At 33.5% G+C, this 20,116-nt stretch overlaps 1 protein-coding gene across 1 annotated transcript in view; it reads left to right on the plus strand.

The window, feature by feature from the left end:
• The window catches only part of LOC126890321 (neurexin-1-like), a 758,564-nt gene that overhangs the window by 324,794 nt on the left and 413,654 nt on the right, over nt 1-20,116 (plus strand). Inside the window, exon 6 of the mRNA XM_050659185.1 lies at nt 8,542-8,700. Within this exon, the coding sequence (XP_050515142.1) occupies nt 8,542-8,700 (159 nt within the window). The remainder of the gene's footprint in view (nt 1-8,541; nt 8,701-20,116) is intronic.

Genomic DNA, 20,116 nt, shown 5'->3' on the forward strand with positions numbered 1-20,116 from the left:
CAGAGGTACACCGTCTTTTCCATGTTCATTATCAAACCCCATTTTTCAAATTTCTCATTCAATTTTCGTGTCATGTACTCGAGATCCTCTTTGTCATTTGCACATATTACTTGATCATCGGCAAATTGGAGGGTATACAAACAAGTATCATCGTCCAGCTGTATGCCCATTCCTTTGCATTTCGATTTCCACTAGTGGAGAGCTTTACCAATGTAGATTTTAAAAAGTGTCGGTGATATGCAGCACCCCTGTCGTAGGCCTTTATTGACTCTGAATGGTTCCGATATTCTGTTGCTTAATTTTATCTGGGCTTTCATGTTGTTGTATATATTCTGAACAGCCGTTATGAGTGTATGATTGATTGAAGTTTCCTGGAGTACCTGCCATAGTTTCGAGATAAGTATGTTATTATAATATGCTTTTTCTAAATCTATGAATGCAAGGTGTGTTGATCTATTCCGTGCTAGTTTCTTCTCTATAATTTGTTTCAAGCATAACACGTTGTCTGTGCAAGATCTACCAGCTGGAAACCCGCTCTGCTCCTCTTCCTCTTGGTTTTTGTATTCGTCTTCGATCATATCTCTGATTATTCTTCTATAGATCCTACTTACCGTACTCGTTACTGATAGCCCTCGGTAGTTATTGCAGTCTACTTTGTTACCTCCAAAATATTGCCATGTTAAAATGGAACTCGAATAGACAGATAGCAAGAATGGAAGACAACTTACACGAAGCGAATTCTGGAATGGCGACCAAGAACAAGAAAGAGAAGTAGAGGCGGACCTCAAACCAGATGGACTGAGGACATCAAGCGAATGTCCGGCAACGAATGGATGCAAAAAAACAACGAACAGAAATAAGTGAACACGTCTAAAGATGGCTTACATCCGAGGATGGCTGGAATACCTGTTGGTGATTATGATGATACATCTTATGTAGACGAGACATTTGAACACATTTCTTTTTTCAACTTATCTCATTACCTCGGTATTTCAAATTACCTCACTCTAACGTTCAATACCATTATAAAGAGTTATTTTAAAGGTACGTATCCATTAAGTTGCTGCTCGGTGCTCTGTGTGGATACGGCATGCGCTCCTCAACATATAAACCGCTACCGATTGGATCGCCGAGAGTCGAGATCGCCCGGACCGGCCCTTGCCCTCGGCGATCCAATCGGCTGAATCGGTGGCAGTTTATATGTATAGGAGCTCATGCCGTATCCACACAGAGCACCGAGCAGCAACGTAATGGATACGTATTTTAAGATACAACGATACCATTTTTTTAGGGATTTTAGTTTAAGAAGTTTATATTCTTAATTTTAGAGTTCAATTACCCATTTAGTTCTTCAGGTGGTTGTTTTGAACTGTTGTAAATTTCTTGATTATATCTAGTACATATACATCTAATTCTTGCTGGATTAGATGCATATTACATGGTTGAGACAGTTAGTAGCGACCTCTATAAATAATATAATATATGCAATAAAAAGCAAGAGACTTTTTCAAGAGACTCTGGTGGCGAGTTAGGTGAATTGCATATCCAAGCTTTCTGGAAGCTGTTGGACGATATTATGAAAAACCTTGTATTCCGAAAAAACGTCTACAATTTGCCCTTCCCAAATTTCCTGATGGAAGTTGAATCTTCGAAACATTTATGTAGAATAATGGTGGAGCTCGAGATGAACAGAAATGCAATTTTCTACTCTACATTCAACGTATTTCTCTAAGTAAATGGAAATGCAAAAGATGGTTTTCAAGGGTAAACTATAGACGTATTTTCAGAATAAAAGCTTACTCCTAGCATCGTCCAATAGCTTCAGGTAAGCTTGGATGTACAGTTCGCAGTTCACTGTCCCATTACCTAAATGATAAGTCAATATTGATAAATGCCACCTCAAGCATATTTTATTAAAAAAACTTTTGTGTGAAAGCAAATTTAGTGTAGTACTTAGTACATAGACCAGTAAGGATCTGTTTTTAGGTGGATGTGAGAGGTGGCATTCAGATTTTTGCGGATAAAGTTAGGTGATAGCTTCGTTAATAATAATTGAATTATGCTCCTTGTCAAATATGCCCGGAACATTAATAAAAAAATAAAATATTTAAAAATTTCAAAAAATTTCGTTTTTTTTTCTACTTTTTTTGCTTATAACTTAAAAACTATTCATTTTAGAACAAAATCGTAGAGGAATAAAACAAAGATAATTAAATTTCCTATCCCTTAATATCCTTAATTTATCACCCTTGCTTCAAAATAGCAAAAAATATAAAATAAGGGGGCAAAACAAGCCTGTCTCATTCAATGGTTTTCCATCACTTAGGTCACACTTGGAACCTTCCTAATTCGCTTAGAAAATTTTTGTAATGTGCTAAAACCGTACACCAAATTTCATTAAAAGGGTAAGATTCATTAAGATAGGCACAATGCCCTCACTCTCAGAATTCAATCTTTTTAATTTTTTTACGTTCTGTGCAATTAAAAAATGAGATAACGCGGATTTTTAGCTCGCCACCCCCCTTACCCCTCCCCCACAGCCAAAAACGTAGATTTTTAGATTTAATTTTTTTTAGTTTGGTTGAAATTGATTGAAAAATTTTAAAAAATTCACACGTATATCTGAGGCTTTTACAAAACATATCCATTTTTATGGACTCTTAGGTCGAGTGTACATAACCTCAAATTTTTTTTTAACTTTTTTAAAACCTATAACTTTTTTTGGAGGCGGCTGCAGGTCCAATTTTTTTTGCATTTTGTGTATTTTGTCAAAAGCTATCTCTCTAATTTTTTTTAGATTTTTCGGTCTGGTGCGCCATCTTGAAAAATTCGGAAAACGGTTTTTTTAGGGGGTTTTGATGAAATTCTCCATTTTATAGACTGCAACATAGATCAACTCAAGGTTTTGTATATAGATTATGTATAACTTGAAATAACTGAGTATATTAGGATATTCAAAAATTGGGCGAAACACTTTTAAACCCCCCAAAAACCATGTTTGTTTAAAGTTTTGTAAGGATTTTTGCGGGTCTAATTATATTTTTTGAGGTTGATACAGCCTGAATATTTTTTATATTTTTTACGTTCTATATGATTTTATAAAATTAGGTCTCACCGCAAATTTAGGCCACTTCCCCTATTCCCCCTCCCCCACAGCCAAAAATATCAATTTTTCGATTTTATTTTTTTTAAGTTGGTTTGCAAATGTTGTTCTGAAGCTATTTCTTTGTGGCATTCTTGTAATTAACTATTCTAAATGGGAAATAAGCCACAATTTAACTAAAAAATAATTTTATTTTCCATATATAATGCGATAGAGAGAATTCGATAATCCGTGACGCACTGAAAAAATGGTTTGGGACGATCAATAAAGCTTTTTATTGAAATAAACAAATCGATAAGACAATCAGATAGTACAGCTCGGTACGGTATAGGTTATTTGCTTGAGTTGCAAATTGAATGAAAATAAATAAACTAACTTTTGCGTCCAAAAACGAAAATATGCCTCATGTGGCGTTATAGAACTAATTGAGTCAGATTAAATTAAATTATTAGACGATTTTTTTACCAAGCAACATTTTTGTTTAATTTATTAATATTTTGTATTTTGACAACGACGTCCGTGGTGGACGTCGCAAAAAATTCACACGCAGAGCTGAGGCTGTTACAGAACGTCTATTTTTATGGACCCGAAGGTCGAGTGTACATATTATAACCTCATTTTTTTTGTTTTTTAATAGGTACGTATAACTTTTTTTGGCGATGGCTGCTAATTTTTTTTGTCTTTTGTGTATTTTACAAACCATCTACGTTTGGCTCCTAATGCAAATAGTCCACGCTGTATGCTTGTCCCGTTAGGTAACTTATGCCGATTAATTTTTTTGCACAAACTTACTCAAAACCAGGTCCTTATAACAAATCCACAAGGTGCCAGGCAGTACCGCGGTCGGAAAATTGTTTAAACATTTTTTTAAACGAATTCAAAAAATCAATCTTTTCACTTCGGACAAATTTGTTTTAGATTCTTTTGTTTTTGATCAAGCTGAGCAAAAAAGGTATCTTGTGATTTTTCTATAAAATTGACTGTTGTCGAGTTACATACAATTTCAAATTTGAAAAACGCGAAAATTGCCATTTTCAAGGCTTAGTAACTCGATTAAAAATTATTATTATGAAAGTCATAAAGTGACCAACTCAAAGTTTAAAGCCCCCCTGCAATAGCCTAAAGAAATTTTTGTCATTATTTTATTACTATTATTTTTAATAATTAAAAATGAGCGCTAAGCATGTATTGAAGCGGCCGTCCGCGAGAGAGAGAGAGAGATGTACAATATTCATTGGACGTTTTAGAAAAATATCGATTGGAAGTCAAAAATACGTTTTAAAAAAATAAAAAAGGAATTTTGAGGTTATATGCATTGTACACTCGACCTACACGGGTCTATAAAAAATAGATATGTTTTGTAGACGCCTCATAAAAATTTTAAATTAATGGCAAATTTAAGCAAAAAAAAAATAAAAAAATTGACGTTTTTGTGGGGGCAGGGGGGGTGGTGTGCTAAAAATGCGATTAGTCTTATTTTTATTCACATATAACGTAAAAAAATGAAAAAAAACATTCAGGCTGTATCGATCTAAAAAAATAATATCATTAAGCCCGCAAAAACCCTTACATAACTTAAAAAAAATCATGGTTTTTGGGGGGTTTAAAGGTATTTTGCCCAATTTTTGATAATCCTAAAATACTCATTTATTTCAAATTATACATAATCTATTAACAAAACCTTGATTTGATCTATGTTGCAGTCTATAAAATGGAGAAAATCCCTAAAAATCCCCTAAAAAAACAGTTTTCCGGATTTTTCAAGATGGCGCACCTGACGGAAAATCTGAAAAAAATCAGAGAGATAGCTTTTGACAAAATACACAAAATCCAAAAAAAAATTGGACCTCCAAAAAAAAGTTATAGGTTTTAAAAAAGCTAAAAAAAAAATTTGAGGGTATGTACACTGGACCTAAGGTTGCATAAAAAATGGACATGTTTTGTAGAAGCCTCAGCTACACGTGTGAATTTTTTGAAATTTTTAAATCAATTGCAACAAAACTAAAAAAAATTAAATCTAAAAATCTACGTTTTTGGCTGTGGGGGAGGGGTAAGGGGGGTGGCGAGCTAAAAATCCGCGTTATCTCATTTTTTAATTGCACAGAACGTAAAAAAATTTAAAAAATTGAATTCTGAGAGTGAGGGCATTTTGCCTATCTTAACGGGGGGTACCCTTTACTTACTAGATTTTGCATAATAATTTTGCAATCTAAACTTTATTTAAAAAATTTAAATTTTTTAAAATCTTGCACAACAAAAACTAGAACATACAAAGATTTGTCAATTTTTTTACATATAAAGAAGTACTCCGCCTATCTAATGCACTTTACAGAATTATAATCGGATTATTTAAACAGCCTCAGCAATGTTTTAAAGTTATAAACAATTTTTTGGCTTATAAACAAATTAGTGCTGTGGCCAGGAGGGGGTTCTACGGGCTCCTTTATTTAGACGGACCTACCCAAGTTTTTTTATGTATTTTGACCCGTATAACACGAATTTTTTGGGTAACAGTTGATCCGGATGTCGATAAGATTGTTATAAAAAAAAGAACTTGAGGAATTACATAACATCGATTTTTCGCAAAACAAAACATTTTTTTTTGTATTTCTTGGGTAATTCTAAGCAAAAAATGTTCTTACAAGTTTTTTCGTAGGATGCATAGTTTTCGAGATAAACGCGGTGGAACTTTAAAAAAATCGAGAAATTGCAATTTTTGAACGCGAATAACGTTTGATAGTCCATTCTTTCACGGTTTTTGCTCTAAATTTTAAAGAACCGCTTGGATTGACATGGAATTTGGCATACGTATAGCTTACATGTCAAAGAAAAAAAGTGATATTGTGCCGATGCGTGCTTTTGCCCTGGGGGTGACTTTCACCCCCTCTTGGTGGTGAAAAAATATATGTCCAAAATAAGTCCGGAGATGGGTAAATTGACTAATTTTAAGTAACTTTTGTTCTATAGAGCTTTTTCGCCAAGTCAACACTTTTCGAGTTATTTACAAGTGAATATGTTCATTGTTTCAAATAACCATATTTTTAGACGGTTTTTCGCAAATAACTCAAAAAGTAAGTATTTTGTCGAAAAAAACTTTCTTAGTAAAAATATAGCCTATAAAAAAGTAAAAAAAAAATGGTGTACGCGTTAGGTCTCTGGATCTAATAGAACCAGAGTTATAGACAATGAAAAATATATTCATATTCACCAAATTTCAAATAGAATATTTCGACGTGAAATATCCAAAAGATTTGGCACTTTTTGGGGAAAATCTATTATAACTTTTTTAAAATGTTTAAAAAAAGCTTTATTTCTGTTTTTACAAAAAGCTTCTAGCATTTAATTTAAGCAAGTTACGCTCAAAATAAAGTTGGTACCTTTTGTTTTTGTAAAAAAAAATCGGGAAGACCACCCCGTAATTAGCAACTTAATTAAATTAATCGTTACCGCTCCACAAAATATTTTACTTATGTTGTGTTTATATGATCTGTAAGTTTCATGGATTCAAAGTGCTTATTTTTGAAAAAATTTGGTTCCAAAGTAAAATTTTAAAAAATTTAAATTTTGAAAAATTAGCTTTCTTTCAAAATAACTTAAAAATTGTTAGAGATACCAAGAATCTCGAAAAACAAAAAAAGTCAGATTTGCTTTTCTGAATATGATGTATTTTTTTGTTTTTCTGTTAGACAGAAATTTATTAAGATTTGGTGTTTCTAAATTTGCATACATTCGTGATCAGTGACTCGTTCAACCCCTTTTAACTACAGCCCTTTCAATAATAAGGGCTTTGAACCGATGAAACTAGAGATCATATAAACAATATATACATGAGTCAAGAAACTTGTGAAGTCGTAACAATTAAGTTCATTTAAGATACTAATTAGAGGGTGATTTTCTCGATTTTTTTACCAAAACCAAAAGGGATAACTTTATTTTGAGCGTAACTTGTTTAATTTTTATGCTAAAAATTTTTTTTATGAAACAAAAATGAAGCTTTTTTAAACACTTTAAATAAGTTTTAATGAGTTTTCCCCGAAATGTGCTTCATTTTTGGTTATTTCACGTTAAAGTATTCCATTTGGAATTTGACGAATATGAACCTATTTTTCATTAGCTGTAATTCTGCTTCTACTAGGTGTAGAGACGTGATATATACACCATTTTTTTTTAATTTTTTACAGGCTATATTTTTGCTGAGAATGTTTTTTCGACAAAATACTTACTATTTGAGTTATTTGCGAAAAACCGTCTAAAAGCGTGGTTATTTTGTTGAAAAAATGAACATATTCACTGCCAAATAACTCGAAAAGTATTGACTTAGTGAAAAAACTCTATGGACCAAAAGTTACTTAAAATTAGCCAGTTTATCCATTTCCTGACTTTCTTTGGACGAATATTTTTTCACCCTCAAGAGGGGGTGAAAACCACCCCCAGGGCAAAAGCACATATCGGCACAATATCACTTTTTTTCTTTGACTTGTTAGCTATGTGTATGCCAAATTTCAATCCAATACAAGCGGTTCTTTAAAATTTAGAGGTTTTGCAATATTTTACCGTTAAAGAACGGACTATGATTAAAAAATAAAATAGCAATTCTGCTGACAGCATTTGAAATCTTAAGACAAATTTTACCGGTTTTAATTACTTGCATTGCTAAAAATTAATTTTTTTATTATTAAACAAAGCTATTTTTTATAAGCCAAAAAATTGTTTATAAATTTAAAACATTGCTGAGGCCCCTTAAATAATCCGATTTTAATTCTGTAAAGTGTATTAGATAGGTAGAGCACCTCTTTATATGAAAAAAAATTAGCCTACTTCTAAATAGCCTACTTTTTGTTCAGAAAGATTTTAAAAAATTTGAACTTTTTTAAAAACATTTAGATTGCAAATTTATTATGCAAAATTTATTAGGTCGATTTTAATGAAATTTGGTACACGGTTTAAGTATGTTACAAAGAATTTAATAAGCGAATTACTAAGGTTCTAAGTGCCACCAAAGTGGTTAAAAGATATTGAAAAACAACAGACTTATTTTGCCCCCTTATTTTGTATTTATTGCTATATTGCAGAATAGGTAATAACTTAAGACATTTTTTACCAGTCGTGTGTCATACAAAATTCAATTTTCTTTATTTTATTTCTCTACGACTTTGTTCCAAAACGAATCGTTTTAAAGTTATAAGCAAAGAAAGCAGAAAAAAATCGATGTTTTTCGAAATTTTTAAATATTTTAATTTTTTTATTAATGTTCCATATTTGAGAAGGAGCATAAGTCAATTATTATTACTGAACCTAACTTTATCTGCAAAAATCCGAATGCCACCTGTCACATCCAAAAATAGACGTTTTTTCGCAGATCCTTACTGGTCTATACAGTACATTGTATTATATCGTTAGTTATTTCTATATAAAGACAAGGTTCTATATTATTACAGCTATCTGCTGTGGTTGATGGCGTATATGCAGACCATTCACATATTGCTGGAAAATTCACAATGTTGTCATCAAGTCGCGTGTATGTGGGAGGAAGCATAAACACTAGAGCCCTCCCAGGAGCCAGGGTCCACAATAATTTCGTGGGATGTATGCGAAAGGTAAGTTAGCTAAGTTACATCAAACAGATACATATTGTTACTTAATTGTCACAAACATATAATTTCAAGTTAAGTATAGAAACATGTACTTCATATATTTAGTGGTTGGGATTGTTTATATTCTCTGTTCTGTCAGATTCGAGGACGAACTCAATTGTAAGTTGTATGAATAGAACACAGCTACAGGCTACTTTATTCACATATTCTCCCGTTTCCGAGTAGGGATGGTTAAACCTTAAATTTAAAACTTCCTGAACATTAACTTCCTTAGTGTGTCCGTCAGTACTGACGGTGGTGGTGTAAATTGGCGGTTATTTTTACAGTTTGACCCAGTTCTCTACGCGTAGGAGTGTTGAAAAGCTCTATTTATTGTGGACTGTTAGCTGATGGCTTAATTTGTAAATATTTTTGAAAGAGGATTTTTCATTTTGGTTGAATATTAATGGTGAGCTCTGTTAATTAATTTCGAAATGCGAAAAGTGGGCGTAAAACAACAAAGTTATTTATTATGTAATATAATAGTCTCCCGTTTTATACCGCTCACGTGGCTTTGGGAGTATAGCAAGGTAGTCTGCTATATCTAGGGCATATGGCAGCGATACTCAACCTTTTTCTTTCCTGGGTCACATAGTAGCTATTGCCCAAGCTTGCGGGCCGCAATCAAGATGAAGTAGTATACAGGGTGTTTCATTGGGAAACGGAAATACTTGAATGTTGAATAGAGGTAAATAAGGCGATTCTAGACATACTAAATTTATTGCTCCACTGACTTTATAACCAAGTTACAGGGTGTTTCATCGATTTTGCTTATTTCTTTCTGGACCCATAACTGTAGAACCACTTTGTATATTTTTTTGATATTTGGTACACGTATATCACATTTAGAACCCAAACCACCCAACTACTAATCACAAGAAAAATCCAGTTCCGGATTAAACAAAATTATAAATCCATTGTGACATTAAAACAAGATCCTGTATATTGAAGTTTTCAAAACCCGTTTGCACATTTGAAAAGAGCTTTAATGGGGCTTTCATTTTTGCACAGACGATTCAATGACTTTAATTTTGAAATTATGTCGAAATTTTTAAGAACTCAAACTTTCAAAACAAAAATTTCGATATGATTTTAAAATTAATGTCATTAAATTATTTGCTTAAAAAATTAAAGCGAACAATTTTAAACTTAGTTTTTTGTGCTCTTTTCAAATGTGCAGACGAATTTTGAAAATTTTAATATACAGGGTGTTGTTTCAAGGACACAATTATTTGAAATTTTTTTGTAGTAAATAAGTATTGATTATTTTTAAAATGAGTATTTGTTCATTAACTTTAATAATTTATTATTACAAGTTTATAATACCCCGCTTTTTAATCAGAGTTCTTAAAAATTTCAATATAATTTAAAATTAAAGTCATTAAATTGTCTGCCTCACGCCCAAAAACGCCTCAAACACATCGGCACAGTATCAAATAATTTGAAAAACACGTGAAATTTGACAAACAATTTGATCACAGGTCCCTTTAGTTAGCCTTCGGGCCGCATAAAAAACGCTAGAGGGCCGCATGCGGTCCCGGGCCGCAGGTTGAGTATCACTGGCCTACGGTATACAAGGAAGGTAACAGAGCCAGTGCTACGCTTCAACCGCCTATTATTACCCCTGGTTTTACCCAAGGTACTCATTTTATTCAGGCTGAGTCGACCTAGGGCCTATAAACATTTTAAAAATGTCCAGTTGTTCTTGCCGGCGCGGCGGTAGGATTTGAACTCCGGTCTAGGGATGGGAAAAACCTACCGGTTTAAACCTAAAACCGGTTTTTTTACTTCGCAATAACCGGTTTTACCGGTTGTTTTTTTGTCCCGGTTATAACCGGTTTTTTCTTTTAAAAGTAAAAACCGGTTATTAGGTTTTTACGGTGATTATTTTATTATTTTGGATCCCAATCATAATTACTATTCTCAAGTAATTATTCCAAACAAAACCATAATTCAAATTTTATTATATTCTATAAAATACAGAAGCAAACTGAAAGTGCAATCTCACATCAGCCAGAAACAATTATTAAGTTTTATGATAATATTTCCTTGAAAAGGTATTTGTAATCATAATATTTACATAAGAAGTGATCTGGTTCAATTAGACGCAAACATCATCTAATTTTTCACACTTAACTCTTGACATTGAAAGTGGGTGAATGACTTTTTCTGTTTACCAAAATAATGCTCTGACTATGAATATCGAATTACTGATTACGAATACGAATCTCCAAGAATTTCGCTACGTTTTCAAAACGATACACTCATACAGGAAGTATTAAATGAGTTAAAATGTACCTATTCTACAAATATACAAACGTGTTAAAAGTAATACATGTTCTATCGATAGTACTAATTTTGATCATATTGATATCGAGTCGAATGAAGTATCGCAAACTAAAGTGTATTGTAAATGTAACTTTGTAACCTATTGGATTAAAAAAACCGAAAACCGGTTTTTTCAAAAACCGGTTTTTTTTGGCCGGTTATAATCGCCAGGTTAAACCGTAAGCAAGAAAAACCGGTATAACCGAAAACCGGTGTTTTGTCAAAAACCGCCATCCCTACTCCGGTCTACCAGCACACGAGCCAAAAACACTACCGCTTAGCTACGCCGGCCCACATTTATTATGTACGAATTGGATAAAACACCATTTTATTCTTCTTCTTCTTGATGTGATTATCTGCGACGAATGTTGGCGAGCATCATGCCAGTCTTCATTTTATCCACAGCAACGAGAAAAAGCTGCGCAGATGTTGTGTTGAACCAGGTTCTTAGGTGTTTTAACCAGGATGTTTTTCTTCTTGCTGGACCTCGCTTTCCAAATATTTTTCCTTGCATGGTGGCTTGTAGGAGGATATATCTGGATTCATTTCGCATAATGTATCCAAAATATTCCATCTTTCGAGATTTGATGGTGGTTAGTACCTGTCGGTTCCTCCCCATTCTTCTAAGGACCTCCCCATTTGTTACTCGGTTAGTCCAGGAGATTCTAAGAATTCTCCGCTATAGCTGCATCTCAAATGTTTCTAATTTTCGCCAAATATCTTCGTTCAAGGTCCATGATTCAACACCATAAAAAAGAGAATACACCATACTTTTATACCAAGAGAAAGGTTGTGGCACTTGAAAGAGGCCCCCATACGGTTGAAGTTGGATCTAGCTTTTCCTCGCTTTATCTCTTGGCTGTTTGTCCATTCTTCATTTATTATGGTGCCGAGGTAGATGTGGTGCGTCACTCCTTCTACAGGGGTTTGGTTGATGTATAGTTGACCTTCTGTTATCTTTTTCTTGCTAATGATCATAAGATTTGTCTCCTTTACGCTTATATTTACGTCCATATTGTTGACTGCAATACGTGATTTTGTTCAAGAGGACTTGTAGATCTTCTAGGTTGTCCGCAAATACTATGATGTCATCTGCATACCTAATGTTATTTAGCCGGTACTTGTTTAGTAGACTTATCAACCAAGAGAACAGGCAGGATTCCGAAAAAATTACGGAACAAATGACCATCTACAAAGTATAAAAACCCTGATAGAGAAAGTAGTGGAATACAATAAACCCCTAGTTCTAGTTTTTATCGATTTTCATAAAGCCTTTGATACAGTTGAACTTAGCAAAATATTACAGGCGCTTAAAGAATGCAGGCTAGATTATAGGTATACAAAATTATTACACAAAATATACTTACAGGCAACAACCACTGTCAAATTACATACTAACAGTAATCGCATAAAAATAGAACGGGGGGTTAGACAAGGAGACCCAATGTCACCTAAACTTTTTAATACGGTCTTAGAACATGTTTTCAAGAGTTTGGATTGGATGACAAAGGGAATAAAAATAGATGGAGAATACCTAAACAACTTACGTTTCGCCGATGATATAGTCATGGTAGCTGAGGATCTAGGTATGGCAAGAGAGATGGTACAAGAACTCGTTGTAGCTACAGAAAATGTTGGTTTAAATATAAACATCTCAAAAACAAAAATAATGACAAATTTGGTACCCAACCAGAACATCAGTATTGGTGGGAAGGAAATAGAACTCGTAGATAGATATAAATACCTGGGACATGAAATTACGATTGGCAGGGATAACCAGACTCATGAGCTGAAGAGAAGAATCGGTCTTGGGGGGCAGCATTTGGAAAACTGAGAGAAACTTTTAAAAGTGAGTTACCCACATGTCTAAAGAGAAAGGTATTCGATCAGTGCGTCCTCCCAGTCTTGACGTACGGATCAGAAACACTTACCTTAACTAAAGCCTCGGCTACCAAACTAAGAGTCACGCAGAGAAGAATGGAGCGGTCAATGTTAGGAATAACTCTGCGAGACAAAATCAGAAACGAAGAAATCAGGAGAAGAACAAAGGTGACTGACGTCATCGAGAGGATAGCCAGGTTGAAGTGGAGATGGGCAGGACACGTAGCCAGAATGACAGATGGGCGATGGACGAAGAGGTTATTGGAATGGAGGCCAAGAGAAGACAAGAGAAGCGTCGGTCGACCGCCTACAAGATGGACTGACGACTTAAGAAAGGTAAATAAAAACTGGATGAGGGCGGCGCAGGATAGATGGGGTTGGAAACGAGGGGAGGAGGCCTATGTTCAGCAGTGGACTTTTGAGGCTGGATGATGATGTTTAGTAGAATACCTTTTTCAGTTTCGCGAAAAGCTTCGATAAATATTCTTTCAGAGTAGATATTAAAAATTAGAGTGGACAAAATGCAGTTTTGCCTCACTTTAGGCATGATTTATAGATATTCGGTTTATTCACCTTTAACTCTGAGGTTTGCACTCTGATTCCAGTAAATGTTTCTAATTATTTTCAGAGATCTTGGCTGTTAATTCCTGCATCTTTTATAATTTGCATCATCTTGGTGTGCTGTATTCGATCAAACGCTTTCTCGTAATAAACAAAACATGCGTATACGTATAACTTGGAGAGATTATTCCTTGGAGAGAGTGCCATTCAATATATTATTTAAACATATTAAATAAGTGTATTTTACAGTTTTTCGATCTGATGTTTATTTCGCGAAATATCGCTTGATTCGTATTAAAAATATTAAATTTACCCCCCACCCCTCTCCGTGGGAAGTCATGTTTGGTATCATTCGATAGATTTTTAAAAAATATTGAGCACGTATTTTTTAGTTTTTCGATCTGTCATTTATTTCGCGAAATATTCGCTTTTATCTTGTGAAACTTTGGGACTCACCCATTTCCTTACGCCCGACTCAAATCGTCAGATTTTTGAAATATACACTCTTTTGCATATACTTAACTTACCTTATCTTAATCTGACAAGTTCGAGTTTTTTCAAGGATATATTTTTTTCGGGTCCTCCTTAACGAACTCCCCTGTGTTAAGAGCCAATATATGGTAGAGGTACATCGGCAGGATACCAGGTTTCTCCCCATATGATAATCTGACGCTCTCGAGTAACTGCAAAAATCCCCGCTTGGGCTCCCCCGCCATTAGCGGTAATCAGTTTTTATAGATACAAAGACCTAATAAACAGTAAAGTGCTAAATTGTGCTAAAAGTAGGTACTAAACTCAAAGCTAAGAATCTACGAAACAGTTATTAGACTTACTAGTGCTGACGTCTGGATGCAAAACAGGGACTGACGCGAGCTCTGATGAAATCAGTTAAGAATATTTGAGCGGAAAATATTAAGAACGATATTTGTGAACATTTTGTGAACTGCAAACGGACGTTATCTCCACTGTTGACCAGCAAAAGCAATATGAGTGCAAATATGTCTCTCTTGTGTTACTCGCCGAAGGGTAAATATTCCGTTGAGTTAGCTTTCATTGGCAACACATCTATCTCAGTACGAGAACGTTTCCCGGGGTTCAACTATTAACGAACCTTTATAGACCAATTGCTAATCCGCTAAAATCAATTAAACCTCTTATGAGAAATAAACGCGTTGAAACCACTACCTATATTTGTTTGATCGAGACGAGGGTGAACAGTGACCACATAGTGACTTGGTAAAATTTTTTATAAATTTATAATATTGTCTTTATCATCATATTCCCTTTTTAACCTACTTACACAAACAACCTAAGAAGATACAGTCCACACAATTGTGAAATTATATTAAAAATTTCATTTACAAGGTGTCCCAGACTAATTAATGCAGGCGGCTATATCTCTTAAATGAATAGAGATTTTTGAAACGAACAAAAAATGGTCTATTCCATTTGTGATACACTTTAATATAGCTTACAAAAAGTCATCCCCTAAATATTCATCCCTTAGTTACAACCCCTAAGTTTAATTTTTTTAATAGCACCCTATATATTTTTTTATAGTTTTGGATATGGTCTCAGATCGTCTAATCAAAATAAAATCGGTTGTTAAATAATCAAGAAAATATTAGTTTATTTTTTTTTTTTTTGTTAATTATATGTCCCAGACTAATTTATCCAGGCTTTATCTCTTAACAGAATAGAGATTTTATTCCATTTGTAATACACTTTAATACAGCGAAGAAAAAATCATTGCCTAAATATTCATCCGTTAGTTACAGTAAAATTTACAAGGTGCTATTAAAAAAAATAAAGTTAGGGGTTGTAACTATGGGATCAATATTAAAGGATGATTTTTTTACGCCATATTAAAGCCATATTATAAATGGAATAGACCACTTTTTGTCCCATTTGAAAATCTCTATTCGTTTAAGAGATATAGCCTGGATAAATTAGTCTGGGACATAACAAAAATAAAAAATAAACTGATATTGTTTTCTTGATTATTTACGAATCGATTTTATTTTGAAAAAATCTGTTGAATAGACGATAGAAGACCACATCCCAAACTATAAAAAAAAATGTACAGGGTGTTATTAAAAAAATAAAGTTAGGGGTTGTAACTAAGGGAAGAATATTTAGGGGATCATTATTTCTACGCCCTATTAAAGTGTATTACAAATGAAATATATCAGTTTTTGTCCCATTTGAAGATCTCTATTCGTTTAAGAGATATAGCCTGGATAAATTAGTCTGGGTCACCCTGTATGTATAGTATGTCTTTATTGTACATCCGTATTTGGCCATATTCGTAATCCAATTTACTTATTAATTGACTTTAAAAAAACGTTAAATTCCAATATAATTTGTTATCCCAAAATGTTTCTTCCCGTTAGGTTAATAATACAAATAGAAAACCATAACGTGTACGATTACAAATTTATTTTTAATCCCGAGCAGTTTTTGCATTCCTGTACTGCTAACCCTGAAGTTACTCTGAAACTATGGGAACCAGTTCATTTAGAATTTAGGTCAGGAACAGCAAAAGGAAAGGGTAGACAGCTCGAACGAGTCGCTTTGCAGGCAATAACATTTTGTCATGTTTTATGCAGAATTGTCCACTAAAAATTGTAAGATGGTAAAGTAGGGATTTGAATTTAATAATGGAGGATTGCGGTCGGGATAATCTTGATGGAATTTTATTAAAACTGAAATGACAGTGGTTAGGAAGAGCGGGAATTAGGGGAAATCGCGAGGGCGTCATCAATTTTTTTTTAAATTATGAGCTACACTTCTTTTCCAATTGACCCGTTTTCCGAAAAAAGGTCTAAGGGTAAACAATTAAATATATAAAGAGAGGGGATCGATCGGGAAGCTGAAAGATTACTAAGTGTTTTACGGATATATCTGGGGACTGATTATATTTAGCTTTGGAGGGATTCGATGAATCTGGATGTTATTTCTTAATGGATTCTTTCTTTAGGTATTTGCAATTATAAGCTAAAGCGAGCTATTGTATTTGAAAGCCCTAAAATTTAAATATGTTAAATTTAAAATAAACAAGAGAAAACCAATTCATGTTTATCACTTAGCTAATAAATTAATCTCAAATAAATTACTGTACGTAGAAAAAGTTACAGCATATAACAGCATTATTTTCACTAGTAATACCACTAGAGCTCAAATTATTTCCGGAAATTTTTTTGAGATCATGAATATTTTGAAAATTTCCCGAGTCGCAGACGAGGGAAATTTTCTAAAAATATTCATGATCAAAAAAAAATTTCCGGATATTAATTTGACTTCGCGTGGTATTCGGTAAGAAAATTCCACACCAAATTTGCATTTGAAAATCCAAAGCTGCATGAACAGATTAATAGCGCGCCATAGCTTTGTCAGCAATTATTTAGGCTTTCAAATTCGTAATTTCTACTCATTGTAGTTGCATGGGAATACCATTTCAAGATAGAAAATAGTATATTCTTCAATTTTACATAAGTTTTGAGTAACTACAAGTGATAGAAAATGAATCAAAACTAAATTAGGTAAACAAATAAAAACCAGTCTGTCAAAAATGTTCTGTTATTGTAAACGTCAAAAAATTTCCACTATAATTCGCTGTTGGGTACCCCACGAGCAAAAAATTTCCGATAAAATACCTCCGTTGCCATGGTGATCTGTCAAAATAACGTATTTTGATTGGTTCAAAATTACAGGTGTGGAATTTTCTTATTAATTTATTCTTACTATTGTGTGATATTCGTAATGGTAGGGGCGCCCAAGCGGGGATTTTTGCAGTTACTCGAGCGCGTCAGATTATTACATGGGGAGAAACCTTGGACCTTGAAAATGTACCTCTACCATATATTGGCTCTTAATGCAGGAGGGTTCGTTAAGGAGGGGCCAAAAAAATATATATCCTTAGAAAAACTCGAAATCGGCAGATTAAGATAAGGTAAGTTAAGTACATGCAAAACAGTGTACATTTAAAAAATCTGACGATTTGAGCGGGGCGTAAGGAACTGGGTAAGTCCCAAAGTTTCACAAGAAAAAAGCGAATATTTCGCGGAATGAATGACACATCGAAAAATTAAAAAATGCGTTCTCAGTATTTTTCAAAAATCCAACGGAGAGGGGTGAGAGGTAAATTTAATACTTTAAATACGAATCCCGCGATATTTCGCGAAATGAACATTAGATCGAAAAACTGAAAAATACACTTATTCAATATTTTTGAAAAATCTATCGAATGGCACCAAACACGACCCCCCCCCCACCGGAGGTAGGGGGTCGTGTAAGACCTCCACCCCTTAAAATCTTAAATGGGAGCCCCCATTTTTATTGCAGATTTGGGTTCCTTAGATACGTAAAAATAAGTAACTGTTATTTGAGACATTTTTTCGAATTGTGGATAAACGGCGCTATAATCTAAAAATAAACGATTGTTGGAAATGGAAAATTAAATTAAAAATGGAAAGTCCCCACTAAAATGGAAAACTTTACTTAACTTTTTTTCGTTTTAGGACCTACTCTTGACAACCCAATAAGTCCCCAAAGCGCTCGAGTGACTGCACATTTAGCATACTTTGCTCCCCTACCACAAGATTATGTTTTAATACTTACATACAAAATTCAAGCATAAATAAACAGTCAGTAACATTTATCGCAATTAATGTTTTTCAAGTTGTCAAGGAAAACAGCACAGTTCAGCAAATATTTAGACGAAAATATCAATAAAATATTACTTAAAATTATTTATAAATAAAGTTTTATTCATGAAATAATTTTACTGAATGAATTATACTCGAACCCTTAAAATTGCAGATTCGCATATTCCTCGTGATAATCTGATATTAGGTACAGAACTAAAAGTTTATTATGGTTCATTTTCTTAAATGTTGTCAAAAACTATGGTCCAAGAGCTGTGAGACATTTTTGAGTAGGTATTTTAGGCAACCTGAAAATTTTTCAGGTGACTCTTCCATGATAGCCTAATAAAAAATGCTGGTCTGGCTGAAGGGTAGCGGTTATTTTCCCCAAAAATCCCCCCCCCCCCAAATTTAACAAAAGGGTAAAAATTTTTATTACAAAAAATATCATTGACGTGACTTTAAAGTAAATTTAAATATTCAAATATAAAGAAAATATACAGACAAGGCGATTTGATGGCGATTTTAACTCTGCAAGATACTTGCATGGGCGCCCCAGGATTATTTTCAGGGGATGCATCTGAACTTCAGAAGATTTCATCTGAATCTGTACATACTATTAACCGGTATAAAATATACAAATATACATGCATAGCTATGTACATTCCTTCCGGAGAGGGAGGTGCAATTGTTATTTTGACAGGGTATTTTTTAATATTAAAAATAAATAATCCAAAAAAGACAGGTTTTTGGTGAAGTTTTCCAACTGCCAGGTGATGGAACAAATTACGCGTGCATATAAATGAAAAGCGCTATAGGTAAGCAACAGTGTGAGAAAGAGTGTATACCGATAGCTGTTTGCTTCCTCTGTTGTAGCTGAGCGAGTCCGTTCGCTCGAGAAAAGTCACGTGACCTGGCGATATCCATGTTATTGTTCCTCGAAACGTTAGAGTAATTATTGTACATATATTATAGCTTTTTAAGTAACTTTTTCTTAATTAAAAAAAATAATACAATAGATTTTGCAAATATGATAAACAAATTTATTATTATAAATATTATGGGTAGAAAAGTATAAAACTATCAACTAAATTAATTCTGTGTCCGAATCTTGTACTTCTTCTTCAAACTCCTCATCTGAGCTTAAATATTCATTCTCTTCTTCTTCGTCAGACTCCCCTCGAGACTCAGATTCCTCTTCTACATGATCTGTAAATAGTTGTAATATGTATTTAGAATTAATTAAAAATTAATTAGTGATTAATTAGTTGAGTTGCTACGTATCCTCCGTCCTTTTATACGGAGTCGAAGCCTGTTGTTGAGATGTGGAGTTATCGAATAATGTTAAATATATTATCAAGGACACACATAACAAACACGGAAACATTAAGAAAGATGAAAAAGGCAAAAGAAATGCTCAACACTATGAAGGAAAGAAACATGAGCTACTTTGGTCATATATGTACTAAGAAATAAAAAACCTAATGTGATTGGTTAATTGTTATGTTAATTGATTAACTAATCTCATAATTTTAATCAATTATGTTTTCAGAAACCCAATAAAAGTTGACATTGACAGTTTTGGTGACAGTAATTAAATATTTGATAGTGATCATTGTTGATTAGCGTTCGAACAACCGGCCCTTATTGTCATTAATGTCACTTAATGTATTTTTGCGTAGCAACGAAGGGCATCTGACGTAAAATGCTTGACGATGGGAAAGTATCAAAAATTATCAGTACAGTATTTCTCATGATCATCTTTCAGTGCGTCACAGTTTTTCGATTTCTTTCTAACGCATTAAATTGTATGTGGCAGAAAAAAAGGCACGTCGGTGATTACATTTCGTCGGTGACATTTTTATAACATTTCTTCTAGTTATTCTAGTTGTCGATAGATGGCGCCATAATAAAAAAATAATTTTTTTTAATTAGATAATAATATTACAAATATAATCTGTATA

Source organism: Diabrotica virgifera, chromosome 8 (genome assembly GCF_917563875.1).
Source record: "Diabrotica virgifera virgifera chromosome 8, PGI_DIABVI_V3a".
Taxonomy (NCBI): domain Eukaryota; kingdom Metazoa; phylum Arthropoda; class Insecta; order Coleoptera; family Chrysomelidae; genus Diabrotica; species Diabrotica virgifera.